The following is a 24,923-nucleotide window of genomic DNA, read 5'->3' on the forward strand; positions in this document are numbered from 1 at the left end:
ACTAGGATCACCCTAGGCTCTGTAGCAAGCCCCCTTCTTGGGAGAGGCAATATAGGGCAGTACAGTTCGCTGGAGAAACGTGATCATGATAATTCGGATCTGCAGAAGTGGGAGGGTCTGGTTTTACTCATCGGGGCAGCAGTGGAAAGGTGTCCTTCCAGTCTGGTCCTGCAGGAACGTGGGGTGTTGAATGACGCAGAGCTAATTAGCGCCAGTGGATGCGGACACATATCACCCGAACCCAATGAGCAATAAACGAGCTTCTTGGACCCTATCTGAGTCCAAGATAGTTCAGGAACTATCTGAGGTAATTACTGGGTTCCCACACACCCCTATCTTCTGATAATTTGATGACCAGCTTGACCTGAGTGTTACCCAAAACTTCGCCCAGGGCAGCAGGTACAAAAAAACCAAAGTCCAACCAACCCTCCTGGCTAGAAAGCCTCTGGTGCGGAGGCTAAAAGGCAGCGGCCAACAGGTGGCAGCACAGGCCCATTCATTTTTCTAAAGGGCGCACAGGCCTCGGCCTCGGGCACGCTCGGCCCTGCAGCTGGAGAACCTTGAGGACGTCATCAGCCCAGCTTCCAGCAGCATTAGAAGCACTATGGTTAATGGCCACCCTCTGTGTAGCACGGACCGTGCATACATTTATGGGTTCAATCCTCACCACAATCCATTTCACAAAGGAACAAAGTAACCTGCCCAAGATCACATGGCTCCTGCTGGCCAGGTCTGTCCGGCACTAAAGCCCAGGGCCTTCCTCCTCCCCCGTGGCCCATCCAAGCCTCGGACAGCGCGCTAGTTAGTTCTGTCCACAGGTCTGAGCCTGGAATGGCCACACAAATAGAGACCCCGTGGTTACAGTGGGCACGCAGAGTTTCTGCTCGGCCACCAAAGTCCAGGTGAAACCTTTCCTGTCTGGTGAGTAGGAGCACAGGCAGGTGTCTCCACCACCTCTGCCGGAGGCCTGAGCACGCAGCACGGCCTCTCCTAGATGCCGGAGGGGAAGGTTCCTCGACGACTTGCCCAGACTCAGCTGAGATGGCAGCAAGACACTGCACTGTAGGCCAGAGCCTCGCAGTGGACTGGGGCTCGACGGTGCCTTGCGCCTCCCTTCCCACCAGGTGCCAGCCCTGGCGAGGACTCTGGCCCCTCACTGAGCAGACACAGGGTTCTGACGACAAGCCATTGAGGAAGGGTCCCAACTGACTCATTTTACAGTGGGGGAAACTGAGGCACAGAGCTAGGTGATGGTGGTTGGGACAAAAAGACAAGTTTTCTTAATTCCAGGCTCCAGACTTTTCCCTCTGAACAATCCTATCATATTAAAGCCACCTTTACTCACTTTTCTAAAGACATAATTCTATTTGCTGTGATGAAAAGCTGCCGCCTATTTGGCAATGAGTCCAAGCCAGCACCACACTGAAACCTCCGTGGACATCCCATGTGGTTCTTGCCACGTGCCTCGTTTAACCCTCACACAACTGGACATGATCAAGACCATTGCCCCATTTGACAGATGGGAAAATTGAGGATCTGAGAGGAAGTAGCTTTACCAAGGCCACAGCACTAGTAAGTGGCACCCAGGTTCTCAGCCGCCTAACACAGGTCCGAGTAATAGTTATTAAGCAATTCAGACAGAGAGGCTGGGAGGGTGGGAAGGGAAGGTTCTTACACAGTGGCTGACGGGTAAGGCATGACTGGAACCGAGGAGACGTAGGCAAAGGCAGGCGGGGCTGGTACTGGAGGCGCAGCAGCCAGATACCACAGTCCAGGGGGCGGCTGGGCAGATGACCCCACCCGTTTGCTCTTCTGCTTGGGGCTGGAAGTTGAAGGTGCTTTTCTCCTTGTGGTGGCCTTTTCTGCCCCTGTAATGGAAGGACATCAGAGACACAGTCTGACCACTTGGGAAGATCCACCAGAGAACAGGGGGCCTGCCCAGGCCCTGCCCTGTTAGAGCTGGACACTGTGCTGGCGGAGTGCCTGGATTTGAGAAGCGAACCCTCTGCCCAGTGTGCTCCAACCCAGAGTGGGGGGTAGTAGCCACCCTGCTGACCCGAGCCAGGCCCCAAACCCCCATTAAGGAGACCTATGGGAAGAGCCTGAGCATCTGGCCCTACCAGAGGTGGCTGGGTCTGGGCCATCCTGTTGTGGGGGGGACCCAACTCGACCACACAGGGGACATCGCAGGGCATCAGTGGGAGATGGCCCCAGTGGGTCCTTGGTGACATCACCACCTAGAAGGCAAGAAAGAGACGTCAGGGGAGAACTATGTCTTAATCATCAGGCCTGGAGCCTCCCCAGCAGGCCTCCTGAAGGGCTGGGCTTCCCTCAGGCACCGTGCAGAGGAGACAAAGTGCCTCCCTCTGGGTGACAACAATACCGATGGCAACCATGACAGTGAGGTCCACGTAGAATGAGCCAGACCCTCTGCTCAGGGCCTTCCTACATTATCTTATCAAGTCCAACAAGCCACTGGGCTGCCTGCTATCATCACTCCCCCGCTTTACAGGTGGGAAAGCTAAGGCTCCAAAAGGTTGGATAATTTGCCAAGGTCTCAGGGCTGGGAAGCGGTGGTCTTCTGTCTGATCCCAAGCCCAGCTCTCCTGACTGCAGCCAGTACCTATGGTCGTTCCTCCACAGCGAGACAGCCTGTTCTCCATGTGGGAGTGGCCCACAATGGTCCCGGGCACGAGAGGGGTCAGTGGAGGCCTACACTTGCCCAATTAGCAGGAGGAGAGTGGGCCACCATGTTCTCTCCCACCCAAATCCTCAATGCCCCCTCTCAGTCAGCTCCAGGGCCAGCGCACTTGTTCTTCAGGCCATCGCTCCCTCTGGGAAACCCTCCACCCACCAGGCTGAGCTAAGTGCTCCCAGCCACCCTGTGATCCCTGATCCCAGCTCTGACCACACCATTGTGTCATTGTCTGCTCAGCTGAGAGTTCCTTGGGGACAGGGCTCAGGGCCCAGTACGGGAAAGTGGTGAGTGAATGAATAAATGAACGAATGAATGGAGAGGACTAATGGAACTTCAGCAAAGACGGAGGGACATAGTGAAGTGCCAGGGCTCTGCAGTCACAGAGACCTGGGTTCAAATCCTGCCTCTACCACCTGTAAGCTATATGTCCTTGGGCAGGTTACTTGACCTCTCTGAGCCTAGCTTCCTCACTCATAAAATGGCCATAATAATAAAATGGTGAAAACCTACTTCATAGAATTGTGAGGACTAACGTTTGTAAAACCCTTAGCATGACGCCCTGTATACAGTAGGGGCTTAATAAATGACTGTTCCATCATCATCATCGTTGCCCCAGAGACCACCTCCAACCCTTTCATTATGGATGTGGAACCTGAGACTCAGAGAAGTGAAGGAGCTTGCCTAAGGTCACGCAGCAAGTCAGTGGTAGAACTGGAACTAGAACCCACTGTCCATATTCTCAGACCACTGCTCTCCCCTCTACTCCCCTCCCCCGCTGGGTTTGGGGGAAAGAACGAGGAGTGGAGGGAAGGTGGAGGGAGAGAAGATGGAATCACTGCTGCCAGTGCCCCCGCTGCCTGGCACCCTCCTCGTAGGACCCTTCTGGAACTTCTGAAATCATGTCCATGGTTTCTCCATGTCAAGGTCAAGGAGCTGCAGCACCTGGAGCAACAGGTGAGAAGGCAGGACCCCCTGGGAGGCCTGAGAATCCAAGAAAAATCCGGTTCCCGTGTCTGTACCTTTGACCTGCCTCCAAGCTCAGGGCAGGCCCACGTCTGACCCAACTCCACCCTCCCCGGAGAGAAGCTGCAGCCTCGCTGCCCTGGCTGCTCCCATTCCTTACCTGCATCCTGGGTCCTAACAGGCTGGCAGTGGGGACAGGAGACCGTGCTAATGCCTCTTGGGACAATCTTGGGGGTCACAACATGGTACTCCTGGCCTGGGGGTGAACACAGAAGTCAGTGTCCGCTCTCTACATGGCTGCAGAATCGAGGGGATTTAGTATAACGACCTCTCTCCTCTCCCTGCAAATGGTTTCGATAGTCTCTCTCTCTTTTCTCTATTGTGCGTGCAGACATGCGTGATATATGTGCATAAATACACATATGTAAACATGTGTGTGTGTACATAGACACATGTACATAGTCACGTTGGTCTTTCTGTTTATGGTGAGCTCTCGCAGACTCCTGTTTCATCTCAGATCCTACTTAGGTACCACCTGCTTAGTTCTCAACATACAGGAGCAGTCAACAAGCCCAGGCTGTTAGGAGTTGAAAGCGAGCCAGGAAGACATGATAAGCAGTGACCAAGGGCGCTACCATTCTCCCCAGACCTGGGTGCCTGGTTGGGATGGGCATGGCTTGCGTATGGAGGTCATACAGCTCGCGGAGTGGGGGTATCTCATCCAAGACCCCCCCGTAGTACTAACAGCTTGTGAGTGGCTTCTTGGGAGGACTGAATGGGGCCCTGTCCATGAGGCAGGCTGCTCAGCGCCTGGCAGATATAAAGCGCTTGACGTTAGAAAGTTGGTCAGACTCTCAGATCCTCACCTGTCCCCTGCCTCATCCATTCCTGATCGAATAAGACCTTCTGAATGTTGCCTGATTACTGATAGTTCTCTCCTCACCCATGCAGGGTTCCTGCTTTATACTCTGCGTGTGGCACTGGGGTCCCCAGGCTCACTGTTGCTCTCACTTCTAACTCCTTGGCTTCTGTCCACTCCACTGGGGCAGGATACGTGTCTCTCATTTCTCACCTTATCCCCAGCGCCCAGCCGTATGGATCTAAGGTTCACCACACTCCCTCCAGTGAGGGGTGGCTGAGAGCCATCTGCCATTTACTTACTTACCATAAATGCTTATTTATAATGCTTGCTATAAATGCTTATTTATTATTGTCTCTCTGCTAGGCAGTCGGATTCATGAAAGCAGGAGCCCTATCCATATCTGTTTTAATGTTAAGCACTTTGAAGTCCTACTACGTGTCATCTCAAGCTTTACTAGGTGCTGGGTGCCTAGTTCATAAGATGAGGGCCCCCGGGGAATCAGACCTGAAGGTGGCCAGGAGAAAACGACTTAGTGTTCACCAGTAGCCCAGGTCCTGCAAACAGCAGGCACTTCATAAACCTCTTTACGACTGGCCAGCAGAATGGGCTTCCCCAGGACGAAGCACGGGCCCCGGCTAAGGGGGGGCATCAAAAACTATTTGCTGAACGAACAAATGCACAAATGCACTGAGATTCAGAGGCAATGCCCCCTGGTGAACTCATAGAAATGATAATATCTGAATGGCTAAGTGGACAAGGCTTCTCAGGACAGAGCAGACCACCCCGGGGGCCGTGCCCGCCCCAGCCCTCCCTTCGGGCCCACCTGTATATTGGCCCCGGAAGGTGACCCTGTCTGGCCGTCTGGTGCTGCGCATTTCTCTCACTTTGTCCCGAGTGGCCTGTGGGCTGTCCTTGGTGGTACTGCCCTTCTCAGAGAACAGCCGGGGGGAGGTTGGCTCAGATTCAGAACCTAGGGTGGAAAGAGAGGGGCATCAGAGCAGGCAGGCAGTGGGGGTCATGCAGCTCAGGGAGTGGGCGTATCTAATCCCAGATGCACCCCACAGTAATAACAGCTGACACATCCTCTGTGTTCAGCCCTGGTCTAGACACCGCATTCACCTCGTCCTGCACCCCCACGGCAGTCCCAGCAGGCAGATGCTATCTTTCCTGCACTGCTAGCCGTCCCTTTAACTGCACGGGTCAGGTAAACAACCTGGCCAAGGTCACACGGCCAGGAAGGAGTGAGCTGGGGCTGACCCCCGCCACTGATTCGAGCCGTGTTACTTTAGGCAAGTCCCCTGCACTTCTGAGCTTAGGTGTCCTTACCTGCAGGTGATACAGTGTACACATGTGTGCAAAGCCCTCACAAATGCATAGCTTTATTGGACGTGTATTGCGCTTCAGAGCACAGCTGCCTGAAGCAGATACACAGAAGTCTTCTCCAAGCTTCGTCTAAGCCTGTTGCTGTGGTTGGGCCCTGACCACTGAACCAACACGCCCAGACTGGGGCCCCCAGCAATCAGTCCGAGCAGGTGGTCACTCACTCAAGGACAGTCGGGGCACCTCCCGAGGCACCGAGGAAGACCTGGCTCGCCGCCTTCCTGTTGGGACAGCTTGCTCTGCACCTCCAGGCTCACTGGACAATCTCTCTGTGGATTTACTAGCAAAAGAGAGAGAGAGAGAGCTGAAGTAAGGTTTTATGCAGCTTTGAAAGATGATCGGTGAAAAGGCCAACCCAGAGAAATACTTATAATGGGAGGAGGAGAGCACGGAAGTCCAAACTAAAGACCCTAGAGACAGAATCACAGAAAACGGCTCTGGGCCTCTCTGACCCTCAGTTTCCTCATCTGTCAAGTGGGGATAATAACAGTAATTACCTCAGAGGGCTGTTGGAAGGATTAGTGAGACAATGTCCATAAAACCCTTAACCTCGTGCCCGCCCAGAGAACCATTCAGTCAGCCGATTTCATGTGCTCATCATGAATGAATGTCCACTGAGTGAGGGGGGAGAGGGTGAGGGTCCTGATAATATTCTAGCTCCCCAGTTGGTGTGAGTTCAGGGATATTCATTATATCAGACTTTATTATTATTGTTATTATTTTATTGTTGTTAATCCTCAGCTGAGGATGTTTTTTCCATTGATTTTTAGAGTAGAAGGGAGGGAGGGAGGGGAGAGAGAGAGAAACATCAACATGAGAGAGACACATCGATTGGTTGCCTCCTGCATACTCCTCGACTGGGCCGGAGATCGAACCTGCAACCCAGGTACATGCCCTTGATCGGAAATCAAACCTGAGACTCTTTGGTACACAAGCTGACTATCTACTGAGCCACACGGCCAGGGCCAGGCTTTATTATTAGCATACACGTATACTATATTTTTATGCATCAAATATTACACAGTAAAAAAAAGTAAGAGTGAATGAATGATTGGGTGAACGAGAGAGGGGTGTGGCTGTGCCTGTGTCCACATATCTGGGGAGAGCCAGGGGCCGACCACGTCTACCTTCTGAGGCTGCCACCAGGGCACAAGGGTGGGAGTTTTGGGGTCACCCACCTGCCATAGTGGGAGCCCCAGGCGGCTGGGGAATCTGTTGGTCGGTCCCGGTCCCGGGCCCGGGCAGGGCGGTCGAAGTTGGACGCTGGTCGCGTGGGGCTGCCCTGGGGCAGCTGGTGCAGGCTGTCCTCTAGCCGGAGCCGGAGCCGGGACACCTCCTCTTGCAGCTCCCGGATGGCCTGGCTGGGGTGGGGGGAGACGGCAACAAAGGACAGATGCACATGAGCGGAGCTGCAGCCGCCCCCAGGGTGCTACCCAATGGAGCAGCCTTTGTCCCCTCCTAGGAGACACAGGGTCCAGCTCTGCTGTTACTTGATTCTAGAACTTCCCTGGGTGTCCACCTTTCTTGCTAAGCACCCTGAACCTCTCTGAGTTCATGTCCTGCACATTCAGTGAGGTGAACAAAGCAGGAATTTCTTTGAGGTTCACCTGTCCAAACACGCAGGGACTCTGAGCTGCTGCTCTGAACCACCGGTGACCAACTCTCAAGACAGAGAGGAGGCTGCAGAGTACAGAGGTCACTGGCTAAAGCTTCCCTTTAAAATCTGACTTCCGACCTGCCTCGGCCCCTGGGCTGCCCTCCCTCTTCCTGCCTCTGTCTGTAGAAATCCTAACTATCCATCCAGCCCTGGGCCCTTCCCGCCCTGACTCAGCCCCTCCCTCCTGGGTCCCCCCCAGTGCTTCCTATGTCGTTCCAGCCCATTTCTCGGCTGCTGGCAGAAGTTGCTTGTCTATCTGCCTCCCCAGCTAGATAGTGAGCTATGGGCAGGTAAGGAGCAGGCCTCCCCGTCTCACAAGCCCGAGACCCTTACGCCTCACAGATGCTCTGGGAACGTTACTGAACGGACTCCAGGCTATAGCGGGAGCAGAGTAAAGGGTTGCTGGAATTGCTGTGAACCCCAAACAGAGCAACCTCTTATTGGAAGGAATCTCAATGAGCCGCTAGCATCTAGGGAGTAAATACTATTTACATGTCTCTCCGGCCAGTCCCTGAATCTCCAGTCTCATTCTCAGGGCGTCGCTGGCATTGTGGCAGACAATCCCACCCAGACACTCCCACACACAAGCCCCTTCCCACCCCAGCCCCAATGGTTTGGCACGACCATCCTCCGGGCGGAGGAGGGCTCTCCATCAATTGCTTGGGGCTAGCTTCCAGGGTGGGCATTCCCCTCAGGGTGAGCTCTTGCCTGGTGGCCCCTGGACTCATGGGTGCCTCCTGGTACCACCTCCAAGGGACATCAGCGCTCAGGTGAGTGTGCCAGAGGGAGCGGGAGCCTCTCCTGCTCTAGCTATGCCCCAGTGCAGTGCGTGTCCAGGGGCAGTTGGTTCCCCTGGCAATCCCCAGGGAGACTCTTGTTGAGGTTTCTAAGACAAACTGTGAGGGTGGTGGCTGCAGGAGAGGCAGAGCTCCTTCTCTATTTAACCCCTGGAAGGCAGGGTGGAGGCCCCGTGCTGCCTGCAGGAAGGAGGGCAGCTCTGGCTGGCTGTCCCAGGCCGAAGGTCTCTGAATGAGGGCCCAGGACTTGGAACACCCACTTGAGTATCGCTCTCTCTGGCTTCTTTGTATCCGGATCTCTTTTCCTGACAATTCTTTAGTGACTGAGCTGGCACTTGAAATTCATCTTTTCCTGCAAACTAACTCCCCCTTGGGTTCCCCATCTCTGTATCAGCATCCAACTGGATGTCCAGCCAAAGATCAGAGTCATTCTAGACCTTTCTCCTTCCTTGTACATCCCCTAAAGTTAACCAACTACCAAGTCCTGTGGGCCCAACGTCTGGATAGCTCTTCTCAGATGCAGCCCCCCTGTACCCCACACCCCCCCGCCCCATTCTCTCTCTCCTTGGTGAGGCAGCCTTCTCAACAGTCTCCTGGCCTCCACTCTCACCTTTGTAGCAACCAGAGAACCCTTTCTAAAATGTATACTCAACCACACCACTCCCCTGCTTAAAACCCTTTCATGTGCTCAGGTGAGTCTTTATGCATTTACGAATCTTCAGTGAGCACCTCTGAGCAGAGCCACCATCCAAATCTCTAACCATGGCATTTGAGGCCCTCCAAGATCCCCCCAGGTCTCCCCATCAACCTCTCTGCCTTTATTGTTCAACACCCATCACCTCGCACTCAAGGATCTGGTAGAACGAATGTTTGACTCCTCAAAGGTGATGGTGCCCTCTCCCCTCGAGTCCTTTGCACATGCTGTTCCCTCTGCTGGCAATGCTGTTTCATGCCTCTCCCTCTGGTCTCAGCTGAGATACCATTCCCTCCAGGAAGCCCTCCCTGAAGCCCCCGACTGAGCTAAATGCCCCTTCTCTGTGTTTGAACAATCCTTCAAGCCTCTCCACATCACTGTATTTATCACACTTAGGTGTGACCACCTGTTTCTATGTCCATCTTATAAGATGGTAAACCTTATGAGGCTAAGGACAGTGTGGTGTCCACTATTACATCCCCAGGGCCTGGCATATCATAGGAAAAATAGGCCTCTGATTCCTATGTTGGTGTCAGGGAGACCGCAGGAGTACACTTATTAAACTCAGACCTGGAAGCCAAACGCCAGCAGCTGGACCTGACTTTACACATAGACAATGTGACAGAGACCCCAGGACTGCACAGCTGCGGAGGCTTCGGATGGTTACTGCAAAGCTATCTCCCCAGCGCATCTGGGATTCTGGAACAGACACCCCAACCCACCAAAGGTATGTGATTTGATCACTGGCCAAAAGCAACTCAGAGGAGAGGTAAGAGGGCTGCCCAACCTACTTTCCCATTTCTGCTCAACTAAGCAAGGAACTACTTTCTTAGGGGAAAAGTTGTGCTTGGATTAAAAAGAATGAACTGAAGAACAGTCTCTTCTCGGTTCATACCATGAATGCATAAACTGCAGAGAACACATCCCCGGCTAGTGCTGACCTGCCTAGCACTAGCTAGAAATGTTGGGGGACAGGAAGGGAGGTTTCTGCACCATAGAGGTGAACCTCTAGGTCGTTTCCCACTGGTGGAGATGTGTCTTCTAAGTCTGGATCAATGAGGTCTGCAGAAACAGCCTGGGAGGCGGGACACCTGAGTCCCCTGGCCCCAGCATAGCCACCACTGGACACGAGGACCGAGCAAGCCCCCGCCTCCCTGGGCACCGCTATCTCGACTCTATGATGAACTTGAATATACAGTGCCCAAGCATATGACTTACTCTCGTCCTGTCCTGGTGAGGAGGGTTGGGGTGGTGTCTGTCTGTCCATGGGGCAGATCAGCAGCTGCATGGGCCAGGGTGGAGGGTGGGCTGACTCCCGTGCTGGGGTGGAGCTGCTCAGGAATCCGCTTTCTCCCCTCCAACTGCAAGCCAGGGACAGCTAGGGAGACAGGACAAGACCAAAGTGAGTTTCCGTGGAGAAGACCCTCAATGGGAGAATGTGGGTGGGTGAAAGAGACAGTGCCCAGCTGAGGTCACAAATGAAGTTCTTGATGAGGTCAGTGACCCACTAACCTCCAAACCAGAAGATGTGGTTTTTGCTGGAGTTTGGGTGCTAAGCTAGGCCTGCTAAGCTGCTTGTAATTGGAATGCCCCCCACTGTCCACTATTTTAGCATCAGATCCAAGTCTCCAGTACCCTCCCCCTACAAAGAGCTCACTGTTCCTCACGTGGGTCCCCCTGATTCTGTCACGCATCTTTCTATCAGAGCCTCCATCTCTCTCTGAAATTACAGTCACACCTTTGCCCGGGAGCATGTTTTGGGGGAGAATGTTCATCACTTCAGCCTCTCAAAGGGATGGGAGGCCAGAGGTTAAGGCCACTAATCTGGCCCATGCATTAAAAACCATGAGCCCTTAGAATACTACTCAACAATAGGTAAAGGAACAAACCACTAATACGTGGGACAATCTGATAAAGCTCCACAGAGTTACCCAGTCCCAAAGGGACATATATTTTACGATTCCAACATCCTAGAAATTACAAAATTATAGACACGGAGAACAGATTGGTGGTTACCAGGAGCTAAGGAGAGGGTGGAGGCAGGAGGGAAGTGGGCATGTCTCTAAAGTGGCAATGTGAGAGGTCCTGACTGAGGCCATGCCAGTATCTGGCTGCAACACTCACTGTAATTTTGCAGGATGTTAGCACTGGGGGAACTCGGGTGAAGGGCACATGGGGTCTCACTGTATGATTTCTAACAACTGCCTGTAAATCTATAGTTAATTAATAAAGCTTTAAATTAAAGTTTAATATAAAAAGTTGTAAGTTATGAACCTTAAAAAGAGGCGAAGCTAATGAGAGTTTTCAGAAGTCAGGGCAGTGGCTCCCTTGGGAGGGGTAGGAGCGGCTGGAAGGGGCCTGAGGGGTGCTGAGGCTCGGATCATGTTGAGTTTCCTGGTCTGTGTTCTCTTTGAGAAAACTCATCAATTCGTATTCCTTCCTGTGTGTTTTATTTCAATAAAAGGCTCATATGCATTTTTAAATGTAAAAAAACTAAATTTGGTTCTACACCAAAACATCAGCAGTGACAGTGTTCAGCATAATTTTTTCTTTTGTTCACTTCTGTCTGCCCTACCTGTAATTTCAAATTTTCCGACAATGAACCTGTATGATATTTTGTATCCTAAAGGGTAACGCCAGCTTTTTGTCGGCTTGCTTTAATCCGGGCCGCCTGGCCACCCCAGGCGCACCCACTCACCCATCTCGGCTGCCACCGGCTCCCGGCGGAAGCTGGGTGCCCTCTGGCGGGGAGCGCTGTCTCGGGTGGAGGGGTGCCTCTGGGCTCGACTCCTGGGTGCTCTGGTCTCAGCGGCTCTTCTGGGGACCGGAAGACCCCTGGTCTGGGGCTGGGAGGCTGCATCCCGGGGCACAGAAGCAGTGAAGGGCTGGGCTAATGTCCCTGGGGCACTAGGGGATCACGGAGGAAGAGACACACTGAGGTTACACAGAGAGAGATCACAGCCTCCGAGCCCCTCCGTACCCTAAACCCATGGCCTGCTGACTTTAGGACCCTGAGGATGCACCCCCATTATACATGCCTCTCTTAATCACTGCAAACTGTACACCTGCCCACCCGTCTGTGCAAAAGCATAAAGCTCAATTTCATTTTTAGAAAATATACAGAGAAACAGGATTTCTAATCCTTTCTTCCCATGCAGCCCTGAGTGCCATGTGGGTCACATGCGGGGCCAGCCCCGGGCTCTGGAGGCCATCACGCTTCACGGTGGCTCCATCACCTGAGTCCCCTCTGCACTCTCTCTTCCCTTTGGGCTCCAGGGTCTCCTCCCCAGGTAGTCACCCTGACTGCCTTTTGCCTTTGTCTTTTGCTCACCACATGCCACCCTCCCAGTTTTTATTCATGCACCGTTCGCTCGGTTACCTGCTCAACAAATATTTATTTCCTAGGCAAGTCACTTTCCTTCTCTAAGCTTCAGTTCCCCTCTATCAAGAAGATGGGGGCAAGGAACCATTGTTGGGGGGATGAATGAAGGCTCCAAGAATGCCCAGACCATCCACCCCTGTTCTGGGCTCACAGGTACCCAATTCCCAGGCTATCCCAGATGACTGGCACTGATGGGACAATGGTGGAGGTCCCCAGGGTACCTGATGTGGGAGAGCCGATGCTCTGGGGTCTGGGTGAGGGGCGACACTCTGCTGGTTTCTGAGCCCACAAAGCCACTGTCTGTCTCGGGGGATGCCATCCAGGACTCCTGAAAGAGGCAGTGTCACTTTAAGTCTGAGGAATGTGCCCCAGGCACACTGGGAAGACCTTCTGAGTCCTGGCCTGGGCCTTACATTCCAGAGGCTGACAGACCGGACTGGGGAGACTGGCCCAGCTCCCAACAGCAGGCCCAGGGTGTGAGGGTCCTCAGGTCCTCAGCACCCAGCACAAGCGCCAGGCCAAGAACAGTGCTCCGCAGCCTGAGAGGACCCTGAGCAAGTCCCCTTTCCCTGAGGAGTGGGAGCCAGGGCCCTGGGGAGGGATACTTAGATTTCCAGAGCCAAGGAATAGAAATGGAAGAGAGCAGTCCCATGCCGGGCAGCAGATGCTCATTTCTGGCCTGGGCTTGTGACGCTATGGTCCCTTCTGCTACAGAGATGCCCAATGAATCGGGAAATGAAATCCATCAAACTGCCTGCACACCAGGCCTCACACGCAAGGCACAGAGAACACAAACAGAGTGACCCAGGTGCCTGCCCTCAGTGAGTTCATGGTCTAGGGCAGAGTCCTTACCATGGGCTCATTAGGACTACAGATGTGTGTGTGTGTGTGTGTACATGCACATAGATGTGCTATTCTCTGGGAATAAGTCATGTTCCATAGCATAAGTCTCATTTCCATAGTGATCTGTGATCCCTATAACAGTTTAAAAATCACTGCTCTAAAGGCACAAACAAGGCCTGGAGTCAAGAGCAGCCCCCGGCTGTGCTAAGTGGGCTCAGAGGGTACAAGCGCTCAGAGGTTCTGGGTCCATCCCCCGTGGACACCTACCTCCAGCTGGGGACCACCAGCTTGGAGTAGAGACTTCTGCTGAAGGCGCTCAGAGATGCCGCTTCCCTCTAGGCTGGTCAGACTGCTCTGGTGGGATGCTGCAGACTTGGTGTCCCGAGAGTGGGGTGGCCTACCAGGGCCTGGAGGAGCTGCCTCGGCCTTGCCCAGGCCCAGCAGGTGCCCATCTCTGGTCATGGATGTGTGGAAGCCTGCTGGTTTCATGGACACCCTCTGCTCCACGGCCTCCCTAGCAGAGAAGGTGAGAGTGTCAAGCCCTGGCATGAGCCAGACAGCCCTATCCTGGGAGGAAAGCAGTCCAGGGCACCAGCTCTGATCAGATGCTCCTGGATGCCCACACTGGTTCTGCCATCTTCTAGTTGTGTGACCTTGGGCAAAGCACTTCCCTCTCTGAACCTCACTTTTCTCAACTGTAAAATGCGATGCAAATAAAATGCATCCAAAACACCACAGGGGAAATAGTGTGGAAACAAATGTTAGAGCATCGTTGCCTGGGCTTCAGGGATTTGCATCCCAAATTCCTGATTTCAGCCATTTCAACAAACTTCAGTCTACTCAGAAAGACTTTATGAAGACCAGTATTTTGTGTTGCAAATAGAAACTAACTTTGAAAATAAACACAAAAACAATATTATCATATTCTAGATAGATCCTGTGACCTGCTAAAGACTCTGTGCCTGAGGCCTGTGCACACTTTCTCTCTCTCTCTCAGAAGACCAAGAAAGACATAGCAGCACTGAGACTCTCTCCTTGGTGCACTTAGATGGGCTGAGACTGACAAGGAGAATACTGTTTAATGCTGCGTCTCGCCTCCTGAAACTCACAGCTCACACAACCCACAGTCACTTCCAGTGCTATCAATGCCACGTTCCACATTCTGCAGAGATGCTGAGCTGCAGGTCAGGAAGCCATTTCTATGCAGAGAAGAGCAGTCTAGCTCACTAAGACAATTACCACCCTCATCGTTTCAGAGTAGGTATGGGACAAGGGGGGCAGGCTCACGGACATACTCGGGGGGCGTCCCGTGACTCCTCTCAGCCCGCACCGGGAGCTTCCTGGAGGGAAGCCTGGAGGTCTGTGTTCTCCCCGGAGCTGGAGCTGACCCATCAGTGTCCAGGGTTCTGCCCTGCTCCGCCTCCTCCCCCTCCTCCTCCGCCCTCATGGCTTCTGGGAGGGACTTCACACTGAGGTACCTGCAGAAGGACACACAGAGGGGGGGCATGACCTTTGTCCAGCAGGGACAGCCAAGATCCAGCCACTGGGCCTGACACCCGGCTCGCTCCTGGTGGGCGCTCACCTCTCCAGGAGCCCATGGAAGTCTTGCTCCACCTGCAGCTCCTTGTGCCTGAGCGGGGCTGGGAGGCCCAGCGGCCTGTCATCCGCCTCACTGCCAGAAGGGCTCACCTCCGCATTCATGTGCAACGCGCAGGGGTCACTGCTGGTAGCGTCGGGCTGGGGGCCAGAAAGGAGGAGAGTAGAGACGCAGCGGATACTGAAACATTACTTCTTAAGGACCTAACTCATGCTGGGCACTGAAGAGTAAAATATAGGTTAGACTCACCAGCTCCATTACCCTTCTTATGTGCCTTCAATATATAGGGGCTGAATCAGATGATCCTCAATACTAACTACCATTAATTGAGCACCTACTACATGCCAGACACGATACAGACAACACTTCATAACAATTGCAACAGTACATACAGTTATTATGACCAGTTTTACAGACATGTAACTGAGGCACAAACGATTTGCCCAAAGTCACACAGAAGTAAGGGGCAGAGCTGAGATTTCAATCCAGATTTCCTGCCAGAAGCATCTCTCCTGACCCCCCTCCATTCCAGTATGGACATCCAGCCCGCGAAAACACCTCCACTGTGGGAACATGGAGGCCCCTCATGCACTCGGGCTTTTAGCAGTAAGTACATGAGATAGAGCCTGGTATAGTTTTCCCACCCTCTGGGGCAGAGCACAGTGTGAGAAAATTTCCCTTAAATCACTGGGTCCCAGGATATCAGTTGTCATGGATATTCTACCTGTCCCCAGCTCCCCACCAACCCACACCCCACCCAACATGCAGCCTGTTCTCCTGCTCCAATCCCCAACACACAGGTTCTTGCAGCACAGGTGGCCAGGAGCATAAGCTACAAGGCACAGACACTCCACCTCCATCAACTGTACGACCTTTGCAAAACACAGATCGTGATCATCTCTCAGGGGCCGTGATGACTAGAGGAAATTCGACAAACCCCCTTTCATGTATGGCCCTTGTCCAGGGTCTCCCATCTTGGTGAAAAGTCCCCAAATCCATCCAGTACCAAAAGTTGGAAGCCTGAAGGTCATCCTTGGCTCCCTCCCCACTTACTACCATTCCAAGTCCAGTCAAATATGCCTTCTAAGCCTTTCAAGTTCATGTTCATCTTTCCATCTGCTCTGCCATCTCCTTATCTCTGACTGGCCTACCTGCAAATCCTCTTATGTCGTGTCCTGTTGAAAAACCTAGCAGTTTAGGACCAAATGCATGATGTGAACCACCAGCCCCTACATTGTGGAGCCCCTGCCTGCCCCTCCAGCCACCTCTCGCAGACAACTGCCCTTTCACTTTCCATACTCTAGCCACAGGCCCTTTGCACAGGCTGTTTCCCTGCTGGATAGCTTTTCTTCTGCATCTGGTACTTCCCACTCACTCTCAGCTCTCACTTAAACATTACTTCCTCAAGGCAAGTTTATCTGGCCCCCCAACTCATTTATGTTACCCTGTTATCTACTCTCATAGAACCCCATAATTCTCCTTCAGGGCACTGATCAAAATTATAATTAAAGCCTGGCCGGGCATAGCTCAGTGGTTGAGCGTCGGCCTAGGATCCAGGTGATCGGGGTTCGATTCCCGGTCAGGGCACATGCCCGGGTTGCGGGCTGCAGCCGATCAATGACTCTCTCATCATTGATGTTTTTCTCTCTCTCTCCCTCTCCTTTCCTCTCTCTGAAATCAATAAAGATATATTTTTTGGAAAAAAAAATTAAAAAAAAAAAATTAAATAACTAATTAGTTCAACTAGACAGAAAACTCCATGGGGAAGAAGCCACCTATTTGTTTGTTCCCACTGAATTCCTACCACATGTCATGGGTCCTGGCATATGGGGCACACTTCATAAATATGCAGTAAAGAAGTCAATGAATGAGAAGATGAGTGAAGGAACAGACCAACGTGATGGGGCAAAGCGATACCTCAAGGCAGAGGGTCTGGATGGCTGGCGTGTGGACTTGTCGTGAGGGAGAGGGCAGGCACGTTGGCCGGTGGCGAGAGGGCGTGGCCAGGGGACTGTCCAGAGGTGAGTCTGACTCGGCTCGCTCAGGCTTTTGCTGGTTCTGTTCCACATGGTCCTTCAGTTCTTCCAGGTGAACCCCCAGCTGGAATATCTCCGCCTCTAGCTCCCTGGAATGGGGAAACACCAGCACTGGGGACTGGGGATGGCAGCCACATCGGGCGCGTCTGGTAGGCCGTGCTTCAGAGCAGACCCCAGAGGATGCCCATGGAGGGTCTAGTACACTGGGAATCAGGAGGCCTGAGCCTGAGTCTCCATCTGCCACCAATAGGCTATGGGACCTTGAGAAAATCCCTTCCCCCTCCGGCCTCAGTTTCCCCATTCTCCAAGGAGGGGTTTCAGTTCTGATCTCCAAAGTCACTTGTCACTGCAGTGAGCCCAGAGGACACACATCTCAGCCTTCAATATTCACCCACTGGTATATGTGGCTAATCTGGATAGGACTTCTCCCTGTTCCCCTAAGTGTATCAATGATGATGATGAAGTGTGCCTCTCCTGGTGACCGAGGGAAGGGGCCTGCCCCATTTCTCCTCCCAGGCCTCCCTCCCCGGCAGTACCTGCCCGGATCAAATTTCCCAGGTGTCCCCTTGGAGCCGGCAAGCTGCTGAGCCAGGTGCTGCTCCCTGCAGGCCTTCAGGTATTCTTCCTCCAGGGCCGAGTGGGCAGCCTTTAGCCGCTGGAAGACCTGAAACCACACCAGGCGAGCAAGACCTGAGTGCCCAGTCCCTGTGAACTCCGACCCTGCAGACATAGCGGGCAAGACAGCCCATGGAAGGGCCATGGGGCTCAACCTGGCTCTGCAGAGGCCTCTGGGCCCCTCAGTCCCTGGGAGGCTGGGGCTGGGACCTCTGGAGCCTGCCTGCCCTGGTCAAGCTATCTGCCACCAGACTGGCACAGGAGAGGCATGGCGCAGAGCCTCGGCCCCAGCTCCCCAGGGCATCAGTTCTTCCTGGGTAGAACTACACAAACCCCAATGTTCCATGACAGTTGTGGTGTCAAATATGCTATCGGTGTCCCCGTAAGGACCTAGTACTTGAGAGACCATGGTCTTCATTCTTGATTTGTAACACTATGGGTTTTGAAACTTTAGTTACTCTTTCCTAGATCCTTATAGATCATAATAATGAATGATATTATCACCATCATAATACTAACAATGATAAATAGCATCACTGAGCATTAAGGGTCTGTGCTCACTCACTTCACTTTATTCATCTAACCTTGAACACAACCCTAATGAGAGGGGTGTACTGTCATCTTCATTTAAAGTGGAGGAAACAGGCACAGAGAGACTATTTAAGCTGGTGATGGTCACACAGTCAGTGAGCAAGTTATAGAGCAGGATTTGAACCCAGTTCCTCTGGCTCCAGAGCTCATGGGCCTAATGATTATGCCCGGATCACACAGTAAATGTGATAATAGCTAACACATGGCTAAAACCATGGGCGGTGGGATCACTATCCCTAGCTTAAGTTCACCCCATCCCGCTCACTCTATGCTGACGACAGACCGAGGCCAAGGACAACCTAGAGTCCAGCCCCCAGAGGCCCCGGTCAAGCTTGATCTTCCAATAGCTCCCAACCCCCCTGTATATGAAGGAATTAGGATAGAGGGGAAGAAAAGGAATGGTTTTTATTTTCAAGGCCCTTGATCATCCACTGGATGAGATAATATAATACATATCACATGTTTGTAATTGAAAAATGCATGTGACATCTATACTATAGCAGAGGGAAATACTCGCGCCGTAAGTAATATTTCCTACACACCAGGTGTGTTGCATCTGTCCCTCTGGGTCCTCTCTCTCCCCACCCTGTTCTGTGCCTCGAGTGTCAACTGGGCTCCCTACATGCTGGCTTCCTGTGGGGTATGTCCAGTGGGAGGCACCTGTGAGAGGTCACCGGGCAAGAGGAGAGAGACCTGGCAGGGAGTGGCCCCGGACACGTACTAGTCGCTGGGCCCCCAATGCTGCCACACCCCTACTAAATGCCCCTTCACTGACCCCTACACTCCCAGCTTGGAAAGCTCCATCTGCTCCTCTGGGACCCTGGCTGATACAGCACAAACCTAAACTTTATATATGATGATAGTTACCTAGAAATACCAAAGTCCAAAAGGAAGTAAGCAATAATGGTTAGATCGGGGGTCTTCCCCATTCCCCCCCACTCCTAGTTTTCAATGTTTTAGCAATTACTATAATAATAAAGAAAATAAAAAAGAAAAGGCCTCCTCTGGTTGCTGAGAGCAGGATAATTGGTGGGAAGCCATGCAGGGCAGTGATTGTGACGCTGGGCTTGGGAATCAGACAGACCAGGCTCCGCTGCCTATTAGCTGTGTGACCTTCAAGTCACCTCTCTGATTCAGCTCTGTCCCAGTTAAACGGGGGTGATCACTGACTGCCATGCTGGGTTATGATGGTAGAATGAAATAATGTACTTAAAAAGCTTGCCACGGTGCCTGGCACACCACCATCATTGCTCAGCACATGGTAACTATTGCGATACAATGATCATTATCACGGGAAGCTAAGAGAGGCTGTTTCTTCTCAAAGGAGACACTGTAGACACTGTATCTGGGATCCTCTGGCCCGTCTGGCAGCCAGTGAGGCTTCAGAGACTCTGCGGTGGGACACAGAGCGGTTTTCTGGCAGCTCTAGGGGCATCCCCTGAAGTGGGCGGTACCTTGAGTTGCTCCTGGGGTGTCAGCCGTCCTGCCTGCATCAGGCCCACGAAGGACTCCACCTGCACATTGGGAGGGGAAGGAAACGCGCTCTGTTACCCAGGCCCTGAAGGCGAGCCCTGCGCCTCCCGCACCCGGCCACATTCGCCCCTTGGCACGAAGAGCTGGGCCCTGCCTCGGGGTGTGAGTTTCTGCCAAGCATGCAGAGGCGTGTGCCAGAAACTGACTTCATCGCCCACCTCGGCCATGGCAGCCTTGGGAACATTAAAGGGGAGCCTCTGGGAATTTATCGGCAGCAAAGCATTCTCACTCGTGTGCATGAAGACCTGTGAGGCAGGATATTTACTGCAGCATGATCGGGGGGGGGGGGGGGGGGGCCGGGGGCCGGGGGGGGGGGAAACAGTTTAATGCCTGTCTGTGGAATAGTATGCACACAGCAAAAAGAGAAAGACACTTGTACGTTCTGATGCATAAATGCCTCCAGGACCAGGACAGTGTTTCTAGTATGTAACCATCTGTATAAAATATGTGGAGAATAAAAAAGGAAACCTATAAATACGACTGCTTGTATATGATAAATTGTCTCTGGAAGGATGCAAGACACTAAAACATTAATTGCTTCTGGAGAGAACTGGGTGGTGGAAGGGCAGGGATGGGATGTTTCCTTCAAACTTTGAACAAAGTGAATTATTGCCTACCCAGAAATAAATATTCAAATTTGGGGCATTAAAAAAGTCAAGATACTGTATACTTGTGTGTCCATTTCTATAAATGCATGGGTACCTGTGAATGTTTTTGCATGAACAGAAGGGCAGGGGCAGGAGGAAGACTTTTCACTGAACACAGCTATGTACTATGTGAGGGTCTTCACCATGCGCATCTATTATCTTTACAACAAATATTTTAATTAGGAAAAAAGGCCACAGATGATTCAGGGATCATTTCTGGGAAAGCTCTATCTAGATCAGTGTTGAAAAGTAACATAAATATTTATATAATATAATTACATTATAAAATCTACATAACATAAAATAAAAATATAATGAAAGCCATGTATCTAATTTCAAATTTTCTAGATGCCATATTAAAAATGTAGAAACAGGTGAATTCATTTCAATAATATATTTTATAAACCTCAACTCCTATTTCGACATGTAATCAATACAAAAAAATTATCAGTGAGATATTTTCTTTTTGTCACACGGAGTCCTTGAAATTCAGTCTGTGTTTTCCACTTACAGAACACCTCAGTTTGGACTGGCCATGGGTCAAGCACTCAGCCACGTGACTAGGGCTCCTGTATCAGACAGTAAGGCTCTGGACCATGAGGGGTCAGCTGGTGTCCCGGCTCCTGTTCAGTGTGATGGCCTTGGCTTTGCTTCACTTTACAACACACAGAACAAGGAGAAGCATCTCTCCAGTTACAGGACTCAGAGTGGTGGTGACATTCATGCTATTACAGTAGGGATGAGCCTGAAAACATCATGCTAAGTGAAAGAAGCCAGACCCAAAAGGACAACTATTATATGAAATGTCCAGGGGGCAAACCCAAAGAGACAGATAGTAGATGAACCACCACCAGGGGCTGGGGGAAGTGGCTAATGAAGAACATGTTCTAAAATTGATTGTGGTGATAGGGCATGACTGTGAACACAGTAAAAATCACTGAAGCATTGACTTTAAATAAGTGAATTACATCCCAATAAAGCTGTTATAAAAAAAAAAATGCTGGTGTTTCTTTGAAGGAATTAGTTTTCTGAACATGGTGATATATGTAACTACTTCATTTCCTTTTTTGCATTGACAACTAGGAAGCTCAAAGCTGAACATGAATTTGGCAGTGTTCAGGATCCAGAAGAATAGTTATTTTTTTTTCTATCCTTACTTCCTCTTTGCCCCAGTTTCCTCACTTCCGTTTGTATAATGTAGTTATAATGCATGTATTTTCTAAGTCCCTTTTGGAATAAGGCCAAGTGTGTAGCTATAAACAGACCTGCAAACAATCCACCGTTATTTGGATGCCCGATGAAAATATAAAGGCCCTTTGAGAGGTGACTGAGAATTGGTTTCTGTACTGAAGTGAACTAAGAAAGTGGGGTGATTTGGCCTGAAGAGGAAAGATCCAATAGAAATTCTATACCCTTCCAGAACCCTGAGAGCTGACAGTGTCCCCTGGGGGCGAGCCAGGAGACATTTTCAAGCACAACAGGAAGGACTTTGATGAGACACAATGCCCAAAAGGGAGTTAACCCTAGTGCTGGGTGACAAGGAGGAGGCTGGAGCCATGTGGCCTCTAAAACCAGGGGAGAGGCTCACATGTTTGACATGAGCACGTTAACTCTGGCAGGGGAGGGACAAGTGAGCCTCACAGCGTTCTCATCTAAGCCGGCAGAGGTTCTGCTTTCTCCGGGTGATTCATGTCCCACCTGGCGAAGCTGGGGTTCCACTCACCTTGGCCAGGAACCGCCTTGCCTGAGAAGACAGCGCCTGGGTCGGGTCTGCTGAGGGCTGGTCCTGGGGGATGCCCAGGTGGTTCTCCGGAAGACACCCTGGGGTGGGTGCACTGGAGGGTGAGGAGGGGTTCAGGTCTCCTCGAGCTGACGACCACCCTGGAATATGCAACCACTGAGCACTGGAGCCAAAAACAGTCCTTCCTGGTGCAGTGACACTGAAGCCACACCTCAAAACCACTGTCTCCATCATCGAGCTCCAGCTCAGTCATCTCACAATTGTGCCATCTTCACCCAGGCCCATAGAAGTGGGCTGGGCAGTGCTGGCCCCATTTACAGGAGACAACAAGGGCTGGATCTGGCCCGGATCACACAGCTGGAGCCCGGCCAGGCCCCGGGGCTCCCAGGCAATGGTGTGGCTCTAACTCAGAAGGACACGGGTTCCAATCCCAACCCTCTCCCGTGCAGCAGTGTGGCCTGCAGCATGTGCTCCCCTCTCCAAGCCTTGCCTCTCTAACTGTGAATGGGGTAACACCAGTGTGCCCCCAGCCATGGAGATGAACTGGGGATCAATGGGGGTCATGTGCCGAAAGGCTGAGCACAGGGCCTGGCCCCCATGTGGGTTCCACGGTGACACTGCTCTTTGCCGTGCCACTCGCCCAAGATCACCCAACTGCTAAGTGAGGGCAGAGGGAGGGGGTCCCCCAGGCTGTTGGCTTAAAGCAGGGTACTCTCCACATCTCCATTTAACCTCTTCAAGTCAAAGGGTCCAGAAAGGGGTCTCACATCCCTCCCTCCCCTGGCCTGAAACCAGTGCCACCCCGGGGTGAACCAAGTGCCCCAGATTAGAACCACATGCAGAAGGAGCCCTCTGCCATGTCTCCTCTCCTAGACTCACCTGAGGCCTCAGATGCCTGTGGGGCCTCAGTAGGCCCCGGCCACCACTCCACAGAATGGGGCTGTGGGATGGTGAAGGACAAGACCTTGGTCCCCTGGGACATCATGCCTGTGTGGATGCTGTGGCTGGGCTTGGGCGGGTCTGAGTACAGGTTCACCTGTTAGCGGGAGAGGCACAGGCAGGGCCAAGTTAGGATTGGGGCAAACCCACCCAAAAGGCCTTACCTCATTCACACTATCACTCAGGCTCTCAACAAACATGCCTGTAATAATAAATGCTACCTTTCAGTGGAGCCCTTGGGTAGGGAAGCCAAACACTGGGCCTTGAAGGGCTTACATTTCATTCTCTCTTTATGGTAGTCCCCAGAGAGAGGCAGGATAGGGACCATCATACCCATTTTACAGAAGGGGAAATTGAGACTCAGAGAGGTTAAGTCACTAACACAAAATCTCCAGCTGATAAATCCTTGGGCTGTGATTATAACCTAGCTTTGACCCCAAAGTCTCCCTTTTTTAATATTAATAATTTTTAAATATTTGTTATAATAATTTATACTATAACCATAATAATATTATAATGAATATAATCTTTAGCATAGAGCAAGTGTAATTATATTATAATGATGTAATATTTGTAATTGAAAACTTTCTAATAATAATCATGGGCTGTCTGAGTGGAGAAGTAAAGCAGCAAGTAAACGAGCTCTGGGCTGTAGCAGATCGCCGTGGCTGCGATGGGTTTGGCGTGCTGGATAGCCCAGCATGTGAGAGCGGGGTCTGGAGCAGGCCGCCAGCCAAGGAGGACCATGTGAAGCTCAAAATTAGAGACCCGTGTACCGTACCATGGTTCAGAGCAGGGCTGGCAAACTGTGGCCTATTGTGAATAGGTTTCAGTGAACACAGGCATGCTCGTTTCTTTAGGTGCTGTGTATGGTTGCTTTCACGCTACAACTGCAGAGTTGAGTCGTTACCATAGAGACTGTGTGGTCCACAAAGCTGAAAATATTCATTATCTGGCCCTCAGCAGAGAAAGTTTGCTGATTCCTGGCTTAGCATGGGAGCTCTGCAGAGCCTGGATTCATGTCCACCTTTGAGTCCTAGAGCAGCTGACTTAACCTCTCTGTGCACAAAGTAAGTGCTCAGTAAACAGCAGCCACCACCCTCATATTCATCACCATTATTACGACTATCACCACCATGATCACCATCACTACCATCACCATCATCACTTAACTCCCATCACCATCACCATCAGCATCACCATTAACACCATCATCATCACCACCATCACCATCATCACTATAATCCCCACCACCATCCCCACCACCATCATCACTATAATCCCCACCACCATCCCCACCACCATCATCACTATAATCCCCACCACCATTATCATCACCATCATCACTATAATCCCCACCACCATCACCACCACCATCATCACTATAATCCCCACCACCATTATCATCACCATCATCACTATAATCCCCACCACCATTATCATCACCATCATCACTATAATCCCTACCACCATCACCACCACCATCATCACTATAATCCCCACCACCATCACCATCACCACCACCATCACCATCATCACCATTGATCACCACCCCCAGGCAGGTCCCTGGAAAAGCTACTCCCTTGTGGCGCCTCAGTGCCCCCTGCTCCTCAAGATGTCAGGCAGCTTATCTTACTGCCTGGCGCTTTCCCAAGGTCAGAAGCGGGCAGTTCAGGCTGGGCCTGGTGGAGGGAGCGCCCTAGCCTCCAGGGAGGCAGCCTATCCCTGTTTAAGTTGCTCTTCACGTCCTGGTTGTGGCAGAAAATCTGCTCCAAAGTGAGGACAATGGCCCTGCATCGTCACTTGGGCGTACTCCCCCCTCCAATCCCACATCCCACAGCCCCATCCCGCCTCCAGCTGCCTCCTCCTCTTTCAGGCCCGGCCTCTAATAAGAACAAAGCTGGATTTTAATAATCCCCTCAGCCATCTGCTCAGACCCGACTGTGGG

The 24,923-nt window shown here is 51.9% G+C and overlaps 1 protein-coding gene across 4 annotated transcripts in view; it reads right to left on the reverse strand.

The window, feature by feature from the left end:
- Positions 1 to 24,923, reverse strand: part of AKNA (AT-hook transcription factor) — a 50,535-nt gene that overhangs the window by 1,559 nt on the left and 24,053 nt on the right. For 2 of the 4 annotated variants that reach the window (XM_081152532.1, XM_081152531.1), the window contains 17 exons: positions 22,916 to 23,072; positions 22,019 to 22,176; positions 19,570 to 19,629; positions 17,446 to 17,573; positions 16,791 to 16,998; positions 14,859 to 15,013; positions 14,572 to 14,754; positions 13,544 to 13,790; positions 12,655 to 12,761; positions 11,750 to 11,958; positions 10,270 to 10,429; positions 7,082 to 7,264; positions 6,068 to 6,183; positions 5,347 to 5,493; positions 3,822 to 3,917; positions 2,121 to 2,237; positions 1,676 to 1,868 (listed from right to left, as the gene is read on the reverse strand). In XM_081152532.1, coding sequence (XP_081008658.1) covers positions 1,676 to 1,868; positions 2,121 to 2,237; positions 3,822 to 3,917; positions 5,347 to 5,493; positions 6,068 to 6,183; positions 7,082 to 7,264; positions 10,270 to 10,429; positions 11,750 to 11,958; positions 12,655 to 12,761; positions 13,544 to 13,790; positions 14,572 to 14,754; positions 14,859 to 15,013; positions 16,791 to 16,998; positions 17,446 to 17,573; positions 19,570 to 19,629; positions 22,019 to 22,176; positions 22,916 to 23,072 — 2,624 coding nt within the window. The remainder of the gene's footprint in view (positions 1 to 1,675; positions 1,869 to 2,120; positions 2,238 to 3,821; positions 3,918 to 5,346; positions 5,494 to 6,067; positions 6,184 to 7,081; positions 7,265 to 10,269; positions 10,430 to 11,749; positions 11,959 to 12,654; positions 12,762 to 13,543; positions 13,791 to 14,571; positions 14,755 to 14,858; positions 15,014 to 16,790; positions 16,999 to 17,445; positions 17,574 to 19,569; positions 19,630 to 22,018; positions 22,177 to 22,915; positions 23,073 to 24,923) is intronic. The other 2 variants (XM_081152534.1, XM_081152533.1) reach the window with 2 other exon arrangements.

Source organism: Miniopterus schreibersii (assembly GCF_964146895.1).
Source record: "Miniopterus schreibersii genome assembly, chromosome: 11".
Classification (NCBI taxonomy): Eukaryota; Metazoa; Chordata; class Mammalia; order Chiroptera; family Miniopteridae; genus Miniopterus; species Miniopterus schreibersii.